The 21,866-nt window shown below is 34.8% G+C and overlaps 1 protein-coding gene across 1 annotated transcript in view; it reads left to right on the forward strand.

Annotated features, from left to right (window-relative positions):
* Positions 1-21,866, forward strand: part of LOC140160495 (uncharacterized) — a 164,417-nt gene that overhangs the window by 98,131 nt on the left and 44,420 nt on the right. The window contains 9 exon segments of the mRNA XM_072183732.1: positions 853-990; positions 1,670-1,792; positions 4,399-4,554; positions 5,843-5,971; positions 7,374-7,508; positions 8,269-8,511; positions 11,979-12,071; positions 16,055-16,063; positions 16,066-16,155. Of these exon segments, the coding sequence (XP_072039833.1) occupies positions 853-990; positions 1,670-1,792; positions 4,399-4,554; positions 5,843-5,971; positions 7,374-7,508; positions 8,269-8,511; positions 11,979-12,071; positions 16,055-16,063; positions 16,066-16,155 (1,116 nt within the window).

Genomic DNA, 21,866 nt, shown 5'->3' on the forward strand with positions numbered 1-21,866 from the left:
TAATTATTCTAATTTCAATAATGTACCTATAAGTTGTAACATATTTTATTGTTGCAATGTCCTTATACCGCCTGTTGTGTTGAGTTATCAATTTGATGTTAATTGAATATTTCTATACAGTCAACTGTATCTCTTAGTCACAGATGTCACAATTAGACTAAAAAATTAATTGTTTGCTTGTCCTTCCAAGACAAAAATGTGGAGGGTCAGTAGGTTGGTCCTTTTTTCATTAGCTCTTTGTCCATTTTGAAAAGGTTAGCATTGAGAAATGCTTGAACATTTTTACAGTAAAATATTGTGTGTTTTTTGAGTGAATTTAAATGGAAATACTTCTTGTTTATAATCATATATGCATTTAATAAAGAAATTTTGGTACACTCACCAGAGCGCTTTCAGTGGGTCTTCAGCGTATGTTATTGCTCTGAAGATTGTTGTTGCTAGTGATGTAGTACTAGGACACCTCCGATGACGTCACAGATGTTGATGAGGTCAAACTTGAAGATGTTGTGCCGCCCCCCCTTGGTTCCGGGGGGTCAGGAGGTTGTCCCAGACAGGGTCGATGTCTAACCCTTTGTCACGGTTCAGTGTGGGTCTTTTAGATCTAATATGGATTGCTTCCAATTATTCTAATTTCAATAATGTACCTATAAGTTGTAACATATTTTATTGTTGCAATGTCCTTATACCGCCTGTTGTGTTGAGCTAGGCCTTTTTTTCCAAATTGATATTACTCTACTTGCCATCAGTAATATAAGTCCTATACAGATGGATTAAGAACAAATATCTACATATTGGACCAGTTAAATTATGCTTATTTTATGTATTCATTGTTTTCCATTTTTGCACTTTCAGTTTGATAAAGCAGCCCTTGAAGCCAATCTGAGCCAGGTATCCAGAGATTACAGAGAATTGAAGAAGACCTATGAACATCTACTGTCACTGATTGATGCAGCAGTCAATGGACAAACATCAAAGACCACCAAAGACCAGGTCAGCCTCATGCAAAAAGATAATATAACTTATATAAACAGACATGTGACACAGATTTGTTGCAGAAAGACCACATTCACCACATTTTCCAATAAAATGTACAGATTTGATAAAGTCTGTATAAAAGAAAGTGAGGCAGTCAAAATGTTGTGTATAACAGTTATGCAAACATTTACATTAGTCACCGGTGTGTCCAGGATCTTTTCCTGCGGGGGCTCAGAGGGCCTTTCAGAGTTATGCGAGGGCTTAATGGCAAATATCGTCAAAAAAACGGCTGATTTTACATGATTTTTAACAAAGTGCGGGGCTTCAGCACCCAAAGCCCACCCCTGGACACGCCACTGTTAGTTTTCATATTTTGTCCATTTACACATTTCACACTGTTTGACACTTTCAGTTATACCGACCGGCAACAAGGAAGATAAAATAATAAAACTATTTTGACCAGTTCAAATAAAACCCTATTGTTGTACAGAATGGTTTTTTTAAATATTATGTAAAACACCATAATTTTTCAAATTAGAAGCAAAGAGTTTTTAGAATGGAACCAAGAACCAAAGAAGATTCAGTTCCTAAACCTTACCAGGAAAAAACATGGTATTCATTCCATGCGATGTTGAATGCAGGTGAATAATCATGTATGACCTGTACTATTTTTTCTTACATTGACCTTTCTCAGAGTGCCGATACAGCTACTCAGAATGGGCAAGCTGTTATAGATTTTGATAAATTCAACAAAATGAGCTCCCAAAAGGACAGCTTTCAGATGGCTATCAGTCAAATCAAAACACTTCAAAAACAGGTAGGTTTCCACCAGGCTGAAATTGGGCTATTCTAATTGAAATCCATACACCCCCTATGGAAGACATGAACTTAATCTTCCACACAGGGAGTGTGAATTTCAAATGAGGTTACCTTAATGGGTAACTACATTTGAAGCCTACACCTCCTGTGTGAAAGATTAAGGACAAGTTTTCCATCGAGGGTGTGTGGATTTCAACTGAAACAGTCCATTGCTATCTTGAAGGAAAGAACATAATATTAACAAAATAATATATAGATATACTTAAAGAAAAAGTTAAATGTAAAATGCTGTCTTATTTATTGTGAATAAAGATGATTAGTGCCATATACTGAAAATATTATTAGTGCTATCTACTGAAGATAGTAAGTGTGCTAGGTGCTAGAGATTGCGACTAATAATGCTATCTACTTAAGACAACACTTCTACTATCTACTGAAGATAGCATTGCTGCTATAAAGAATAATAATGTTAACTACGGAATAGGATTAATGCTATCCAAATATATACTGAAAATGTTATTAGTGCTATCTACTGAAGATAGTAAGTGTATCTACTTAAGGTGGCTGTGTACTCTCAGACATGCATGTAGTAAAAGTGCAATAACTTTGTAATTATTCGCAAGAAAACATATAAAAGTATACATTTTTATGAAGGCAAGACATCAATAAATCTTAATATAAATACAGATTTGGGGTAAAAACAACAATTTTGAAGAAAATCACAAAAAGTGAGTTTTTGGCAATATTTGTTAGGTACATCATAACAAAAAACACTCTTTCCAAAATATTTTATTTTGTTTTAGCTCAATCTTGAGGCTCCATTCCAAAAACGGTTTTTTATTTTTTTGATATTGGCCTTATTTTTTGAGATATTGACCATATAAGGCATCAAAATGAACTTTTTAAAATTCAAAACGCCTATTTGCACAAAATGATGCCCCAAATCGGAAATAGACCAAAATATAAAAAAATGAGAAAACCGTTTCTTGAGTCGATCATGCTTTTTACGATGATCATATTTGCTTACCTATAGATGCTGTATTTATTGAGTTATCGTACTACCTAAATCGTCATTTTACCGAGAAAATGAACATTGAAATAATGGCCGTTGAAGTTTAAAGTGGTCACATTTTGCACTTTCATCGAATCTCACAGGAGAATGGGACAGTTTTCGTCTTTGAAACTTATATTACGTGAACATCGGGTAAATCCACAGCCCCTTGAGAAGTTTGAGCGAAATCCATTCATAACTTGATATTTAAATCGGGGAAAGAACTTGAAAAAACCCACATTTTATCAGCTAAAACGGAGCCATTTGACCACTAGGCTTTTGTGAAATCGGTGCTTCCGTGGTGGTTCCATAAGATGCGCCACGCATGCAGAAAAAGCGTCACGTATCGTCAGCGTATTTGTCTTGAAGTTAACAAATTGCGCGATCGCATAGCGCGATGAGTTGTTCTGCAGCGTGTACCTTGCTGGTACAACAAAGATTTTCTTTCCTTTTCAATTTCAAACACGAGTGGAATAGTGAAATAAAATCATTAAAATATTGCAGTTGGAGTTTACAAATCTGGATTTTCATTCCTTGTATTTATAAAAAACATAACAAGGTACAAACATATCATAAAAACTCAATTTTGAGAAGGAAACAATGGCTAGAGTACACAGCCGCGTTAAGACAACACTTCTACTATCTACTGAAGATAGCATTGCTGCTATAAAGAATAATAATGCTATCTACTGAATAGGATTAATGCTATCCAAATATATACTGAAAATATTATCAGTGCTATCTACTGAAGATAGTAAGTGTGCTAGGTGCTACAGATTGTGACTAATAATGCTATCTACTTAAGACAACACTTCTACTATCTACTGAAGATAGCATTGCTGCTATAAAGAATAATAATGCTATCTACTGAATAGGATTAATGCTATCTAAATATATACTGAAAATATTATCAGTGCTATCTACTGAAGATAGTAAGTGTGCTAGGTGCTAGAGATTGTGACTAATAATGCTATCTACTTAAGACAACACTTCTACTATCTACTGAAGATAGCATTGCTGCTATAAAGAATAATAATGCTATCTTCTGTATAGGATTAATGCTATCTAAATTCATTGAAGATGAACACAGTACTTTAATGAAATTAATGCTTACACCATATTGTATGAAGACAGTGTCAGTCTACTGAAGACAACAATAGGTTATTTATTAATGTGGTATTAATGCTATCTACTGAAGATAAATGAGTGTTATCTCCTGTAGATAGCATTGTTTGTTCTATCTATAAGCAGAGATATATGCTATCTTCGGAAGATGAACAAGTACTGTACTTTTCTTCAGTATCTTTTTAATTGCAGTGTATACTATGCAAAATCAAAAACAAATTTTTGCGCTCTTTTACACCATCTTACACATGGTGCAAGTCTGTATTTTACTTGTTTCCCCACTTCAAGTTGGTGTACCTTGCTCTCTTTCTTTCCAGTTGTTCCGTTCATATTCAAGGTATCATCTTGTATCAATTATTAATCCTTTCTGTGTTTTGTGTCCTTGTCGATTGGATTCACCATTACCCACTTTTTACCATCTTACACAGTTAAGGGACCTTCAAGAAAACAACAGTAAACTCAAGCTAGAACTCCACGTTGCCAGAGAACAAAATGAATTATTAGAATTCAGAACATTGGAGCTGGAAGAAGATGATGACAGCAAACCCAAACCAGCACCTAAGATTATGGAAACAGAATTACAGGTGAGCAAATGGAGATAGTATTAGAAAAACAATTAAAGCCATATTGTAACATTTACTGATGAGGACGCTCAAAATTGTCAAAATTCTGAGTTTTATTATTATGATTGTACATTAATGAACTAACATACACTGGAAAAATCATACCTTTAGGGCTGTATTTGTGACAAAATCCTGTTGAAGAAAACCTATGAACATCTACTGTCACTGATTGATGCAGCTGTCCTGTTGTTTTATTCACACAATCGAAATATTAGTTGAACACATAAATAATGTATCCGCGGATACACGAAGTGCCGGAACCGGGACAAATACATCCCAACATACTCTCATAAATCCATAGAAGTGTGCACAAAGCACATTTAATGGCAAAAAGGTAGTGTACTACCCATCTGAATTTACCATTCAGTATCAACCCATGAAATTACCAATCCTACCTATTAGGAATATACACATGGCAGCTATGAGTACTCTTGGTAGATATGCTGCCTTGCCTTGCAGTCACATGATACAGTGTTCTATTTTAAATCTTGTGTATCTATAAACTTGTGACATTTCTAGCCCATGTAATACACAGTTTCTACTACACACTATTATTTCCACCTCCTTGAAAACCAATTTGAACGATCTGAAAAGTATCAGTTATCAGTTAGGATGGCACAGCCAGGGAGTTAGGATTGAAATTGCAGCTACTTGTTAACCTACTATACTGTAAGACATCATGAACACAAATCTCAGACAGCTTGTAATATTGAAAAGTGCAGCTGTATTGGTTATTACAGAAATTGTGTCACTCCTTGCAATGGTGTTTCTGTGTTCTAGTTTCATATAAATTAGGTCTATGTGCATGCAACAGCATTGTTTTTCCATCTTTGTGGCATAGTTGTTAAACTACTCATAGAGAAACAAGTAAGCTGTTTATGTTATGCTTTATTTTATTTTGGGTAATGATTCTTATCAAAACAATGTCTTAAGCACAGTATGTGTTACATTTTTTTGTATAAGCTTGGATTTCTGATAAAATCATTTGTGATAAAAATTCTGTTTATCATTATAATTTCTTAAAGAATGTAAGCACACATACAAGTAGAGTTTGAGTGTACAAATTGTGACATTGAATTGTTTAATGCAAGCAAAAAAGCAAAAATTGTGATTGAATAATTTGACAAATTATTTTATTTGCTGTTGCTTGGTACTCAATGACTTATAAGTATAAGTTTCTTATCTTTTTTTTCAGTGTATTTTCTATTTTTCATGTTAATTTTCTTTATTGGGTTTATGTGTCTTACAGGAAGCTCAGTATAATGAACTCAAAGAAAAAATGGCTGATTTGAAAGATTCAAAAGCAGGAATGTTATTAACCCAAAATGAGATTGAATTACTTCTACAAGCCGTATTAGTATTGGATTCAGCTAGGGAGGTAAGTATTCAACAGGCTATTCAAGTCAAAATCCACACTACCCCTAGGAAGATTTTGGAAATATCTGCCACAAGGGGGAGTATGAATTTTAGATGGAATTAGCACATTAGGCAGCTCCATTTGATTTTCTTACACCCTCTGAGAAAGATTCAACCTGGATCCTCCCTTGAGGGAGAGTGAGTTTCAAATGGAGCTGCTGAGGTGTTAATTCTATTTGAAATTCATACTCCATCTGTGGAAGATATTTTCAAAATCTTCCACAGGGGTAGTGTGGATTTTAAATAGAATAGCCCAATCTTTACAGGTTTAGCCAGGACTTTCACATGAGGTACAAAGCACTGCAGATCCCTTTTTATGGTTCCTTTGTTTTGCCCTTCCCTGCATAACTCTATGAAAAGACATGAAGCTATAATGCTGAAAATAATTGTAAATTTATGTGGCTGAGGACTGTAAGTTATTATATGATATTGTTGGAGCAAAAAGTTAAAGCCTTAATAAGCGATTTGCTCCAGAGTGCGCCCCTAATTTTTCTTGAATTTCTACTTTTTGCATGATTATAATGCCCAATGATGTACTAAAATATGATGGAAAAGATAAAGCCTGAAGTGCTTTAATGACAGCAAAATTTAAGTTTTTATATTAAATCTGGAGATCTCCGGTTTTATTCCCAGTACACCGATTGAATGATGGCTAGCATGTCTCGTGGGTGTGAACTCATGTGTACATGGATCATTGAATCAATGATATATAATCTGTGTGCATATCGCTATTTGTCTTATGTCTTATATGTACATCCAAGCTGCATGAAGTTCCACTGAATACATGTAATACGACCGGCGAGCTAACAAATTGTAAGCGCTAGGATAAAATATCAATTTCCATCATTTTACCTCATTTGGGCTCGAAATTGAAAAGGGACAATGTGATCAGTGAAAACTAATATTTAAATAAGAATCTATTCTTTATGCAAATCACTTATTATTACATTAACTTTCAGGGAAAAAATGTATCATGGATAGGGATTTGACTATTATACATTGAGTTTGTCTTTACCATTGATCTTTTAGCTGCAAAATCTGTTGCCATAATCAGTTTTAATAAAATTTCAATGCCAATTTATTTCAGTTGCTATAAATGATTTGACATTTTGAAGATTGCAGATATCAATTCTATCCAAAATAATGGACCTAAAGAGGTTTTACCTTTGCTAAACCAAACTTTGCTTTTCTTTTCAAAAATCTTTCAAAGGAAGCTTAACATTATTTGTCTGATCAAAGCAAAAATGATACAGATTTGGTCTCAATGAGTAATCACATTTCATTGCACAAGAACATTAATCAACAATATATAGTAATTCTAACATTTTAATATTTACTTAATAATTTTAATATTTATTTTTCAGAAAATCCACAAAATGGAGATCCGTGAGGCAGGCCTCAGGAACCAGATCCAACTGGTTGAGAGTGAACGTGAAAAAGTATCCATCGAGAAACGGAAACTTGGTATGCAGTTAGCTGTGCAATCCTCTGGTATACAGGTAAATAATCTTTATTGGTCTGCATTATGTGACTGAACATAAGTCAATGAGGCTGATAACTTTATTATTGATCAATTCATTAATACCATAAAAAAGTTTTGGTACCTATACTGTAAACCAAAACTAGGTTTTTGTCAAAATAAAAAGGGAAAATGTAAGGCTATTTAAGGAACTTCAAATGCACATTATGGAAATGCATATTTTGCTGCATCTTGAAAAAAAAACTTAGGCCTACATTATCATTATACCTTACGAATGAGAATCAACCCATCTTTAGTTTGGGTATCAAGATGTTCAAAGTAATTTTGTAAATAAATTTGTAATATTGCTTTGTCATTTGGCCACTGTAACAAGTGCTTCATACACTGCTAATGCCAGGCCACAAAAAGCTCTATACCTTGTGAGGGTCACTTGCCACACTTGCAATTTGGTAGCCTAATGGTTTACACTACCCCTGTGGAAGATTTTGAAAATGTCTTTCACAGAGGGAGAATGAATTTCAAATGGAAAGAACACATTAGGCATCTTCATTTGAATTTCATACACCCTCTGAGACAGATTCAACCTGAGGGAATGTGAGCTTCAAATGGCACTGTATTGGGCAGATTTTTGAATGGAATGAATTTTCAAGTGTCACAACCACAATATAATGCTGAAAATTTGTGGCAATCCTGCCAGGGCTCAGGTTGACAGATTATACCATGGCTGAAGTTACTTCCTTTACTCATTTATTCTTATTTTTTGTATTGTCTTATCAAAGAGATCCGATGTGCAATCAGAGCTATGTGCAATCACGGATGAAACTATGCAACTGACTCCAACAAGCCAAGGTGAAGGAGGAGGAGGAAATGACGGCAATGACACTATGCAACTCCTTACTCCAGTTAGTATGTTACTAGATAGACAATCGTCAGATGAAGGAGTCGGTGTGGACAGTAAAGGAAGGAAGAAAGCATGGGAGAAAGAAGATGGTGATAAGAAAGCACTCAGGGACCAAAAAGAGGTAATATCAATTGATTAATTGGTGTATCAGATCAGTAGATAATTGATCAGTCAATCAATCAATCAGTCAATCAATCGATCAATCAATCCATCAGTCAATCAATTGATTAGTCAATCAATCAATCAATCAATCAGGCAATCAATTACTAAAAGTGCAGGTCAGTTTTTTTAAGATTGGCTGTGCTTTCTGGAATTTGTCTCATTGAATAATTTGAGAAAATAATATAATATTATCATTTATATGTCTTATGATGAGATGAATGAGCCGTGTAAAATGTGAGAAATTGATAATTCATATTATATTATAATGTTAATACCCCCTTAGTGCAATATATCAGGGATGCAATTAAGTTAGACCATTTAGAGAAATATCTTTCAGATAATGTATCATTTTCATGATAGAAGTATGGTTAGAGTTTCATGTTAACACTTAATGTGTCACAACAAGTTAACACTCGATGTGTCCAGTATAGCTTTCATTGTCCTACTGTAGATGTTTAAAACATTAGATACATACTGTATTGTGCCTAATAAATGCCTAGGGGGTTGAATTTTTTGAAAAGGGGGTTTAAATATTGGTGCGAATAGTGTATTATCGGTAAATACAACATACACTCTTAGATAGCGAGAACCAATCAGAGCAAATGTTAGAAAAATACGAAACATACATTGATTGTGTATATATGCACAGGCTAGGCGCGCACTCCGTGTACAACATGCAGTGCTTTCGGATGCATTCTTGTGGGTTGATGCATTTATATTTGCTTGGTATTTTCCAACAAGTGTCAATTTTGTTATAAAAATAGCAAAAATTCTGTATTTTTTCTCGTGTATGAAAATAGGTTAATAAATGTGTATCAATGCGATACATATTTATTAAACTATGATTGTATTCAAGAATGTGATTTACTTTAGTGAAATTCTACTATAATTTGGCAATGCACTGGATGAAAGTTTGAGTTAGAATTGGTTTGTTCCATGCAATTAGTGATTGTAACAGCAAAAGTTGATTTTAAGCTTACTCGCATTATATGGCATAGAAATTTCTTCATTTTTGGTCACTTTTTCTTTGACAAAATTATGGGTGCTTATTAGTGTGGGAGCATTTATTAGGAACAATATGGAATATATAATGTTATACTGTTTTTCATCATGTTGCTCCATTAAACACATAAAGTTTCAAAAATGTACTGCATGTTTCCAAATTAAAACTAACTACCAGCCACAGATATTGGGTTATTCCATTTAAAATCCACACTACCCCCGCGGAAGATTTTGGAAATATCTTCCACAGGGGGAGTATGAATTTCAAATGGAATTGACACATTAGGCAGCTCCATTAGAAACTCACCCTCCCTCTGCGGAAGATTCATGTCGAATCTTTCTCAGAGGGTGTATAAAATCAAATGGAGCTGCCAATTCCAATTGAAATTCATACTCCCCCTGTGGAAGATATTTCCAAAATCTTCCACAGGGGTAGTGTGGATTTTAAATGGAATAGCCCATTTTCAACTTACTTGCATCCCTTGTTAAAAAAACTGCTTTATAATTTTGGTCTAAATCTAGTAAAAGTCAGTGCTCCCCCCAATATATATATATTTTTATATTTACCGTGTTGTACAATATTGCAATAATTATTGGTGTTTGGATTTTTTTTCTTTGGTTAAAACCATTGCATGCTTATCTTTCATAGACCAAAAGATACCGATATACCAGACAGCTTGATGTAAGAAGAATGCCTGAAGAGAGCATGATTTAATTAAATGATGCACGCTTGATGCTTTTCTTTGTTGATGTCCAAATTTTCTTTGATGTTTTCATGTTAAAATCTGGAGCCTTTCTTTCTGCTGTTTAAATTCTGGTTGTAGAGGTTGAGTGATAGTCAGTTATACAGCCAAGTAATTTATGTGTGTGCATTTTGTGGTTGCTGGCATTTGCCAACAGTACATTTTCCCCAATTTCTCCAGCATCTGGGGAGAAATTTATAACAATATGTTGTATTAAAATGTGCCAAATTTGGGGAAAAAGCACCTTCAATTTTGTGTGAAATGACTTTTTAAGTAATAGGGAGAGGGCATAGCATGATGATAGCTCTCTATGTACCCCAGTGGAGCATATACAAATTAGAAAAAATAATCAAATGCACTTTCAGAGAAACAAAGATGTCCTATTTTTAAAAATCATAAAATACATAATAAATTGACTTCTTATAACTGACTGATAGAAAATAGCATAGACCCTTTAGATGGTGGCGTTTAATGTTAACCCGACGTCCACAGTGTACTATTTTTAACTGTTATTTCTGAGCATTAGGTACATGTATGTGTGTAGAATGTAGATCCAGGGCTTATAATAACTCCCAATTTCTTAATCAAAATAAAGTACTGTACTGTAACTGTTTAATGGTATAAAAAAGAAAGAACAATTGTCTATGTTTCAAGAAATGCTACTTTTAAAGTTGATTAAGTAATTTTGAGAAGCAAATGACAGAAGGGACTTGCAAAATATATCATCTGTGAAAGATATTCATTCAGAAATTGGGAGTGTTATGTGTGTACTGTACTGTACGGTAGTTTGTATTTTATCAGGGGTGTCCAACTTTTTTTATCATATTATATCATTGTAAGGTTATTAAAATGCAGCTAATAATAATTATTGATCTCATTCACTGAGTTCATTTATAGGCTGATGGGGGGCACCTAATATAAATGACCATAGGGGTATGTTCCCCTGGAAAACCCCCCATTTTTGGACCATGGAGCTCCAAAAGGTCCTTGAATTTTACCCAAACAGAGCGCTGAAAGACCTGTAATTTTGATAATTTTAGCTCTAAAAAAGACCCTTAAAGTGCTCATTCCTCATATATGCTTTTTCCCCAGGCAATGCAACCAGAAAGCCAAGAAAGACCCTTAATTTTGACTGTTCGCAGCTCTGAAAGACCCCTTTTACCAGTACGCTGTACCCACCATCTCCAAATTCATACCCACCAAAGAATTGATGATGCCCCCGGTTCCGAAGCCTATGCATAATTATGTCAAAGATCTGTTATGACTTGTTTAACAGTCGACTAATAATTTGGACCAACTTTTACAAGAATGCAAAAAAAATGTACCATTTTCCCAAACATATTTAGCCTCCCCTTTCTCCATAATTGTTTCTGATGGGCATAAAGCACAATCTTTGTAAGGTTATTGATTTAGGGAAATAGGTATGCAAAAGGCAATATCGAGTAGGATCTTAGGATCGCAGGTGGAAGAGGCCCATCAGAACCTTAGGATATATCTTCAATACAGCATTCCTGGTCATTAATAAAGTTTATTCCTCACTAAGTTACTTTAGTGGATAGTTTTCATCTCTCCATGATCCATTACAAATTAATTTCTTAAGAGCATGATACAAACTTTTTTTGATAGTGATAGATATCCTTTTTTTCACACTTCCATAATGTTTGTTTTCTCCTCGTTTCAGCTGCGGCGTCACAGGCTGCACAGAAATTCCCCACGGCTTGTATGTGGCCTGCGCAGGGCTGGTTGGACGCCTCTGAGAACCCAGTACGAAAATGTACATAGTTGCGCAAAATGTCTTTATTGCACCAAACATTAAAAAAACATTTAGTTTTATATGTTACTAATTCTAATTCTTTTATTAATATTGTTGACAAATGGTTGTGAATGATCATTAAAATGTATAAAAAGAACATATATATAATTCATGGGTGGTTATTAATTTATTGTTTTTGTTAAGTCATTTGATTTCTTAAAAAAAAATCACATCAATTCTGAAATAAATATGTATGTAAAGGTGGGATTTTCAGAAAATTCTTAATTTCTCAGACAAAGTGTAAAAATACTACTATAACTGACATTCACATCCATCATGATATGCTATATGTGTATCACAATGCAGTGTTTAACTTCACTATTGCTACACGTAGTAAGCCTACTACAAAGTATTCATAGCGAGTAGTTTGCCGGGCAGGGTAGTGGGGTATTCCATTCCATCAGTAGTTCTGCATCGCACAGACATAAAATAATATAAGTTTTAGTTACAGGGCAGAGTGGATGTACTTCTAAATAAATGCAGGGATGGGTGCATGGTTGTCATTGACAGATCACAGCTAGTTGTATACATTCTCAGAAATAAAAGGCCTCAACGAACTCATTTTGTCCTCTTTATGGAGAGCTCAAACTAAAAGGTTCTTTAAAAGTTCTTTAACCCTTTGTAGAACCATTTTGGCCTTTAGAGAACCTTTGTGGTTTGTTACAGAACTATTGAAGGGGGCCAGATTTTTGAACCTTTTTTTCTGAGAGTGTAGGCAGAGCACAATAATGACAGCTGCCTCTGCGCATCATGTGACAAATAAGTATAGCATCAACTCCGCACCTGAACTAAAACTTGATGCACATCCATGGATTTTGATCTAAACATGTAAAAACTCAGCCAAGCTCCAAAGTGACATCCTGCATCTAGCAGACTAGTGCATATTGACTGGGCAAGGTTCACTAATTTGAATGATGCGTCTTGGAGAGAACCTTGTTTGCTCATGATGTGTCCAACATTCATATATATGTGACAGGAAAAAATCTAAGATTCTAAGATCAATGTTTTGAGTTTGCATGCCCTTGGAATATGTAGTCATCTAAAATTAGCTTGGCATAACCTCAAACATATGTAGAGACAACCTGATCAATGCTGAGGGACATTATTCAACAAATGCCTACCCAGTCCCCTCCTCACGGTTGTTTGATGTGATCATTTATTAGTTTTTCAAACAAAACATCATGTACAACCAAATTTTAGGATTAAACAGCTAAATGTTATATCATGCTAATGTATACAGATGCTTTTGAGTCATTCTCAACTTTAAATTCTGCTCTTTTACAAAATTAATTATTCACTGTTATAGCATTTTTATAGCTTTTTCGGATATAAAATGTATCTAGTGACAAAATTGGTGGGGCTATTTAGTTACTGGAAATTACTGTTTCAAGCTTTTAATACAGATAATTCATTTTATTGTTTGATGAAATATGTTTATAAAATTTCCCTATTGCTTGTTCACCTATTCCAGCTGTTTTAATTGCAGTATTAATCACCTACCCCTTGCAAATAAAGAAATATGATTTAGGATAAATAGCGCCATCTATAGTTTGCATTTAGTTAATAATGAAGCCAATTCTATATGCATCAAACAACCGTGTCCTATCTCCTCTCCCATTATCATCATGCCATCTCCCCTATATATCCAAACTCTTACACCAACACCACATCAGATAAAATAAAGTACATTCCCCAGGTTACATTCCCTTATAACTGTTCCTGAGAAAGAGCTAGGGTCCCTCACAATGCAAAGAAAAATCAACTTTGCACCCATGAATTTATGGCTAGCTGAAGAGCAGCTCTGATCAAAGAACAGGGTTTCAGTTTATACTTTGTCCAGCCTGTAAAATATATGCACACTTTATAACATTGTGGATTGACATGAAATGGTATACACGCAGTTAGACGAAGCACCTACGCAGAGATGCATGCTGTGTTATTGCATAACTGACCTAGGAAATGGACCAATGCTTGCTCTATATTCTTACAAGTTCAACATTTTACCTGTTTGAGTAGAGCTTTTTGCCTTAATGATTTGCTCAGGCTTAAGCTTCATTTGAAATAATAGTTTGGTTAGGCCACTGCTAACAGATATCAGCATTGCAAAGTAGTTAATCCAAATTATGTATAGATCATGCAATCATTCATTTGTAATGCTCAGTGGCATACCATCAGGGATCGACTGTCCCCTTCCCCTGCCCAACAGAAATTTGGTATTTGGCCCCTGCCCCTCCTTGCATTGGCAGAGCTATTTTTGTGTGACTTTTGCATCTAAAATCTAGATTTCTTTCCTTGTTGGGTCTGGCAACTAAACTGGCTTCCCCCAAAACTGAACTTGCTCCCCCCTACCAAAAAAAAGCCCAGGTATGCCACTAGCATTACTAGCTATTATTACTGAAATCAATCTCCATTTTGCTCAAGTTCAAAACCTGCATTTTTGATGGTGTCCCTGGCTGTGAGTTGACTCAATCAATGCTGCATGAATCCTGTGCATTTTGTAGTCAGGTGAAAAAACAAAATGTGTGCAAATGGTTAGATTGCATTTTAGTATTGGGTTTAAAAGCATCAGGTATATGCATTACAAACTTAACATTTCAGGTAGTGTGTTGGCATTAAAATTAACAGTCTCATTAACAAATAATCATTAACATTTGTACTTGGTTGTGGTAAGTTGTTAAGTGGATGGTGTACGTAGCGCGTAATTAAGTATGCAAATTAGGGTCCTGATTGGTGGCTAATTGAATCAGTCTTTGTTTTCTTTTAAGGTGACAGGTATTCTTTTCTAATCTACCTGAGTCCTTTGTAATATTGAAACACAATAATACCCACCATTGGCAGTTACTTATGGCTTGCCAAATGTAGCAAAATGTTACGATTCAGTCTTTGGCTATGCCACTGTTATATAGCCTCATCTACAAGCACATTGCACTATAAACACCACACAATCCCAGCCATTAAAGAGCAGTAATTAAAATTAAACATAACTATTTTTGTAGTATAGAATTGTAATTAATTAATTGTTTATAGATTAACACTACCATACATTATTTTCCTCCATTTCTAGCTAAACTGAATATATTACTATAAAGATGAGATCGAAGCTTCTATTGTTCTCAAGTGTACCCTGGCCTGAGGTCTTTGGTCGGCCATCATCAAATTGTTAGGAATTTTGATTCCAGATAGATTTACACCAGGGATTTACATTTTTTCATGCAAATCTATTTTATGTGTCAATCATGCGCAGGTGACCGGTATCTAGATTGAAGTTGCTTACTTGATATCAAATCTTTTGAACATATTACAAGGTTTTTTTAGAAAATTATGAAACATGAACTCCATCCATGGCGTTGTCTTTTTAAAGACATTTCTTGTTTAGATCTGCTGCTGCAGGTCTAGCCTGGATCTCTTTGAAGCATGAAGATTCTAACAAACAAACCAAACTTTGATACAAAATTGGACCGATTGAGCTCACATTTATTAGTCGAGCTATGAATTTAAAACTTGCAGCGAGACCAATAAATATTGGGTGTAAAGCATCCAATTTTATCATTATTAATGTTTTGGATCCAATATTTTCACACACTTGGATTTATCAAAACATAATAATAAAAACAAATGTCCCAAAGTCCAAACTTAATTTTAATCAACTTTGGACTTGTAAATTACAAAACAAATAGCATTTCAATCTTCTCTTTATCTATAACATAAATATGTCTTAACTAATAAATAACACTCTTCTTTCTCAGAGTAGTGATAAATTACCTGCACACTGGTGGTGTTTTTGTGAAATAGTGAAGCTTAGTGGTCACGCTTGATGTTTGCATGAAAATACCTAATAGTGGTAGTGTAGTTTGCAGTCACATTTTGCCATTGCATGCACTTTGTGTTACACCCTCTGTACCCACAGAGACTCAACCAACTTCAACACTTGTTATCCCTCAAAGACAGCCAAACCGGGAGCCTCCACAGGAAGGGAGGAAAGCTGAGACTGGAGCTGCTACAACATAAGGTGTGTGCTCAACATTTGGAACTGACTATGCAATGTGTGAGTATCTTAGTATTTTCATTTTGCCAACATTTCAATTATTTAATCCCAGGAGTTTAATAGACCCTGTCGAATACTGTGTCACTCATCCTCGTTTAAATAAAATTCTGTCCACTAAGAGGCTTCGGGGCAGTTGGCATGATAATACAATAAAATTGGTAATAGCTATGAATGATTGTGGAATCGAACTAGAGCTAATCAGCTTGCTAAAGAAATCAGATTGAGTTTGAACCTTTCATGTCCATAAATGAAGTCTTATTATGATATTAAAATTAATTTATCACAATTTTTGGAAATGACCAATATTGGAAACAGTTTTGAACTTAATATATCTAAACTTAAGTTATAGTTTAATACCAGATTATTAGTTATGGTTACAAATTAATTAGTTCTCCACTTACAACCGCAAAAAAAAATAGTAAAAGATTCTTCCTACCAGGGAAGTGCACTGTTCCAAAACCAAAAATATAAATCTCAAATCACTTTGATTGGGTGAAGCTGTGAACTACAAAATACACATGCAAGTAGCCTATAAGAAAACTTATACTGAATTTAGGCAACAGAGGGCAGTCTTTAAATCATAACTTGTAACCAATCAGAAAGCCAGGCTGTGCCCATGATGTCAGAAAACCAATGATGTCATGCAGAACTAATTAATATTGATAAATCTCACATCATGACCTTATCATGCTTATGGGTATTATGAAGCTGTAACCTTGCTGTCATAATAATAGCAACAAATCAACAAGAAGCAATCACTTAGACATTCCAAGAATAACAAAAACTGTAATGGAATGAAGAAAGTTTGGCCTTCCACGTTCTTGGTTTATATTTTACAAAATCAAAATGACAGTTTTACTGTAGTTATCTGTTTGCTTTGCAACACACAAATCATTTATTTATTTAAATAAAGATGTTAATGTACGTAATAACCAGGAGGCTCTAAATAAATAGCCATGATTAAAACCTTGATTATTATTTTTTATATTTATTTTATATTTATTTATTTTATTTATTTTATTTATTTATTTATTTATTTATAATTTATTTTAATATTGATTTTTTATTTATTCACTTCATTTTCATTCACTTCATTTTATTTATTTATGTAGGCTATAATTTATTTTGTTATTTATTTAAATTTATTTATTCATTTATTTATTTATTTGTTTGTTTGTTTGTTTGTTTGTTTGTTTGTTTGTTTGTTTGTTTGTTTGTTTGTTTGTTTGTTTATTTATTTATTCACTCTTTTCATTTCACTCACAATTTATAAAAATGAATAAGATTAAAAGAAGATAAATAAATTGATTTGCATATTTATTGATTCAGATGTTAAATAATTTATATCAGGTACAACTCAGATCCTGGAGGTCGTCCTTACAAAAGATTTTTTAAATACCTTTTATTTTTATGACCTTTCTCTAAAGTCTTCTGGTTCAATTTCAGTAACTTTTATCTTCTCTGCTCTTATCTTTTTACTGAACCGGAATACTGAATGATATAATTTTATACTTAGGCACTCATTACTAACGATTTCTCTGCTCACTGTAAACGTCTCCAAGTGATCATATAAACATAAATAAACATGTCTGACCTTGAAGAAGATATCACATGAACTTCACATCACAAAATGTTAATGCATTTGTGAAAATATCCCTCCACATAAAAATAATCAAATGAACATGGTTTAGATTTGAATAGCACTGTTTGAAAACCAAGTATTGATTTTGCCTCTTGGCAAGGACTTAGCCATTGTATGTCAACAATGGGAGATTGGGTTTGGACAGTTTGAATGTAATTAGGGCCTATGTCTTGCAGTGAGTCAGTCAGTCAGTAGGCAAGACATGTGTTATGTTTATGGGAGGAGACTCTTTGATTGAATCATGTTGGACAAATATTTTTATCGGAGAGCGAAGATGTTACTTGTGGATTGATACATATCTGCTTTTAAAGTTGTTGTTGTGATTTTGATAAACATTTAGCCTGAATATGGAGGTATGTAGTAGTAATAAACTGTAGAGGATCTCTGTTGAGTTGTAGGCCTAGAATAATATAGGCAGTTCCATTTAAATTTATTCCAATTGATTAATCGCATGTTGCCGTTTAAATGGCTCGTAAGCCTGAAATAGCATATAGGCTATTATGACTAGTGCTCAAGCAGGTGCTTTTTGGAAATCAATGTTTTTAATAGATACTGATATTTGTAGATATATCTTATCGTAGAAGTAACTGACATAAATAGCATTTTATCATTAGAAGCTGCATACATTTTTATCAGTTGTGCTGGTACGCATGTTATAACTTGTAAGATGTTACAAATTAAATTTGGTCCATCGAACTTGAGATACATTTCATGGATTAAATTGAATGAAATACTACACATAAAAGTGAGAAAAAAATTGTGCAAATCTTCATTTTGATTGCAGTCTTGGTAGAATATTTGTATTCTTTTCATACAGGCTTACATGCAATTGATAATAATTGTTGTTGTAAAAAATTAAAAATGCAAAAGTTAATCAGAAGTATAAACTAATTGGCAATTATTGTTAATCTGATTGGGTATTTTGTTAGCATACAAGGAACTTGACTACCAGGGTTTAGTTACCCATAGCAACCATAAACTATGGTGGTCAAATTCCAAATGATTATTTACATCATAATGCTATATAATCATAGATTGTATACATGTAGTGTACAAATGTAGTGGCATGATTTTGCGGCTACCTAATTTTCAATTGTTGCTCGGCATCACAACATGATATACTAGCTAGCACAGGATTTCTGGTGGGGTGTTAATTGATATTGGACAAAACTAGACCTAATTTTGGTACCAATTTATTTTTAATATAGAAATTTTAAAAACTTTTTAAACCAATTTATCAACCATTAAATTGAAATATTTCAATCTGTCAGTTGACGAGGATACATCGGAGTCTGCAAGTATGAAAATGTAAAAGAAATATATTTTAAAGCTCCTTGTCCCAGAGAGAAATAACTACAATGTTATATACACACAGAGGAAGAGGCTTACGCATCATACACTGGAACATGGAAACATTCAAACATTACAACTAGCGCACGAGATCAAATTAATGATGCTTAATCGTTATTCTTAATATATCAATATACAGGGAAAGAAAACAGAATTACGCATTGACTAGCACATTTAAACATGAATTTACAAATGGAAACATAACATGCATAGTCAGATATACCAGAGAAAAAGCTCCGGACATACCTGCCTGTGCGGGGACTAGAACCCCAGACCTCTCGCTTGTCGGGCGAACGCTCTAACCACTGAGCTACACAGACTGTCCCTGATAAACAGGACTCAAGTCTGGTACTTATGGATATGAGCAGTCAAGGGTGAACAGTACAAACAACACATTGCACACCAGTGTGAGATCAATTAATGATGCTTACCCGTAAGCCTAATATAATCATACGCAGAGGAAGAAACTGGCATCATACACTGGAACATGGAAACATTCAAACATTACAACTAGACTGCGAGATCAAATTAATGATGCTTAATCGTTATTCTTAATATATCAATATACAGGGTGTAGAAGTGGTTAGCGCCGCCTAGCACATTTAAACATGTTTACAAATGGAAACATAACATGCATAGGCAGATATACCAGAGAAAAAACTCGGACATACCTGCCTGCAATGTTAGGTTTCTTTGAACCCCAGACCTCTTAAATGTGCGAGGCTGGCGCTCTAACCACTGAGCTACACAGACTGTCCCTGATAAACAGGACTCAAGTCTGGTACTTAGGGATATGAGCAGTCAAGGTGGGTGAACAGTACAAACAACACATTACACACCAGTGTACGAGATCAATTAATGATGCTTACCCGCCAGCCTAATATAATCATACAAACAGAGTAAGAGGCTTACGCATCATACACTGGAACATGTAAACATTCAAACATTACAACTAGCGCTAAGATCAAATTAATGATGTCGTACACTGGTGTCGTTGTTCTTAATATATCAATATACAGGGAAAGAAAGAATTACCATAAGTACACTAGACATTTAAACATGAATTTACAAATGGAAACATGTACATGCATAGAGCAGATATACCAGAGAAAAAAGGTCTGGACATACCTGCCAGTGCGGGACTTTTTTCCAGACCTCTAATGCATGTTAGAGTTTCGCTCTAACCACTGAGCTACACAGACTGTCCTGATAAACAGGACTCAAGTCCCTGTATATTATGGATATGAGCAGTCAAGGGTGAACAGTACAAACAACACATTACATACCAGTGTACGAGATCAATTAATGATGCGTAAGCCTCTTCCTCTGTTTGTATGATTATATTAGGCTGGCGGGTAAGCATCATTAATTGATCTCGTACACTGGTGTGCAATGTGTTGTTTGTACTGTTCACCCTTGACTGCTCATATCCATAAGTACCAGACTTGAGTCCTGTTTAGGGACAGTCTGTGTAGCTCGGTGGTCGAGCGCTGCCATTAAAAAAAAAGAGAGGTCTGGGGTTCAAGTCCCCGCACAGCAGGTATGTCCGGAGTTTTTTCTCTGGTATATCTGCCTATGCATGTTATGTTTCCATTTGTAAATTCATGTTTAAATGTGCTAGTGTGCGTCGTAATTCTTCTTTCCCTGTATATTGATATATTAAGAATAACGATTAAGCATCATTAATTTGATCTCGTGCGCTAGTTGTAATGTTTGAATGTTTCCATGTTCCAGTGTATGATGCGTAAGCCTCTTCCTCTGTTTGTATGATTATATTAGGCTGGCGGGTAAGCATCATTAATTGATCTCGTACACTGGTGTGCAATGTGTTGTTTGTACTGTTCACCCTTGACTGCTCATATCCATAAGTACCAGACTTGAGTCCTGTTTATCAGGGACAGTCTGTGTAGCTCAGTGGTTAGAGCGCCGCCCGACAGCGAGAGGTCTGGGGTTCAAGTCCCGCACAGGCAGGTATGTCCGGAGTTTTTCTCTGGTATATCTGCCTATGCATGTTATGTTTCCATTTGTAAATTCATGTTTAAATGTGCTAGTGTGCGATGCGTAATTCTTCTTTCCCTGTATATTGATATATTAAGAATAACGATTAAGCATCATTAATTTGATCTCGTGCGCTAGTTGTAATGTTTGAATGTTTCCATGTTCCAGTGTATGATGCGTAAGCCTCTTCCTCTGTTTGTATGATTATATTAGGCTGGCGGGTAAGCATCATTAATTGATCTCGTACACTGGTGTGCAATGTGTTGTTTGTACTGTTCACCCTTGACTGCTCATATCCATAAGTACCAGACTTGAGTCCTGTTTATCAGGGACAGTCTGTGTAGCTCAGTGGTTAGAGCGCTCGCCCGACAAGCGAGAGGTCTGGGGTTCAAGTCCCAGGCAGGTATGTCCGGAGTTTTTTCTCTGGTATATCTGCCTATGCATGTTATGTTTCCATTTGTAAATTCATGTTTAAATGTGCTAGTGTGCGATGCGTAATTCTTAGGTCGGCTGTATATTGATATATTAAGAATAACGATTAAGCATCATTAATTTGATCTCGTGCGCTAGTTGTAATGTTTGAATGTTTCCATGTTCCAGTGTATGATGCGTAAGCCTCTTCCTCTGTTTGTATGATTATATTAGGCTGGCGGGTAAGCATCATTAATTGATCTCGCACACTGGTGTGCAATGTGTTGTTTGTACTGTTCACCCTTGACTG

Source organism: Amphiura filiformis, chromosome 1, assembly GCF_039555335.1.
Source record: "Amphiura filiformis chromosome 1, Afil_fr2py, whole genome shotgun sequence".
Lineage (NCBI taxonomy): Eukaryota > Metazoa > Echinodermata > Ophiuroidea > Amphilepidida > Amphiuridae > Amphiura > Amphiura filiformis.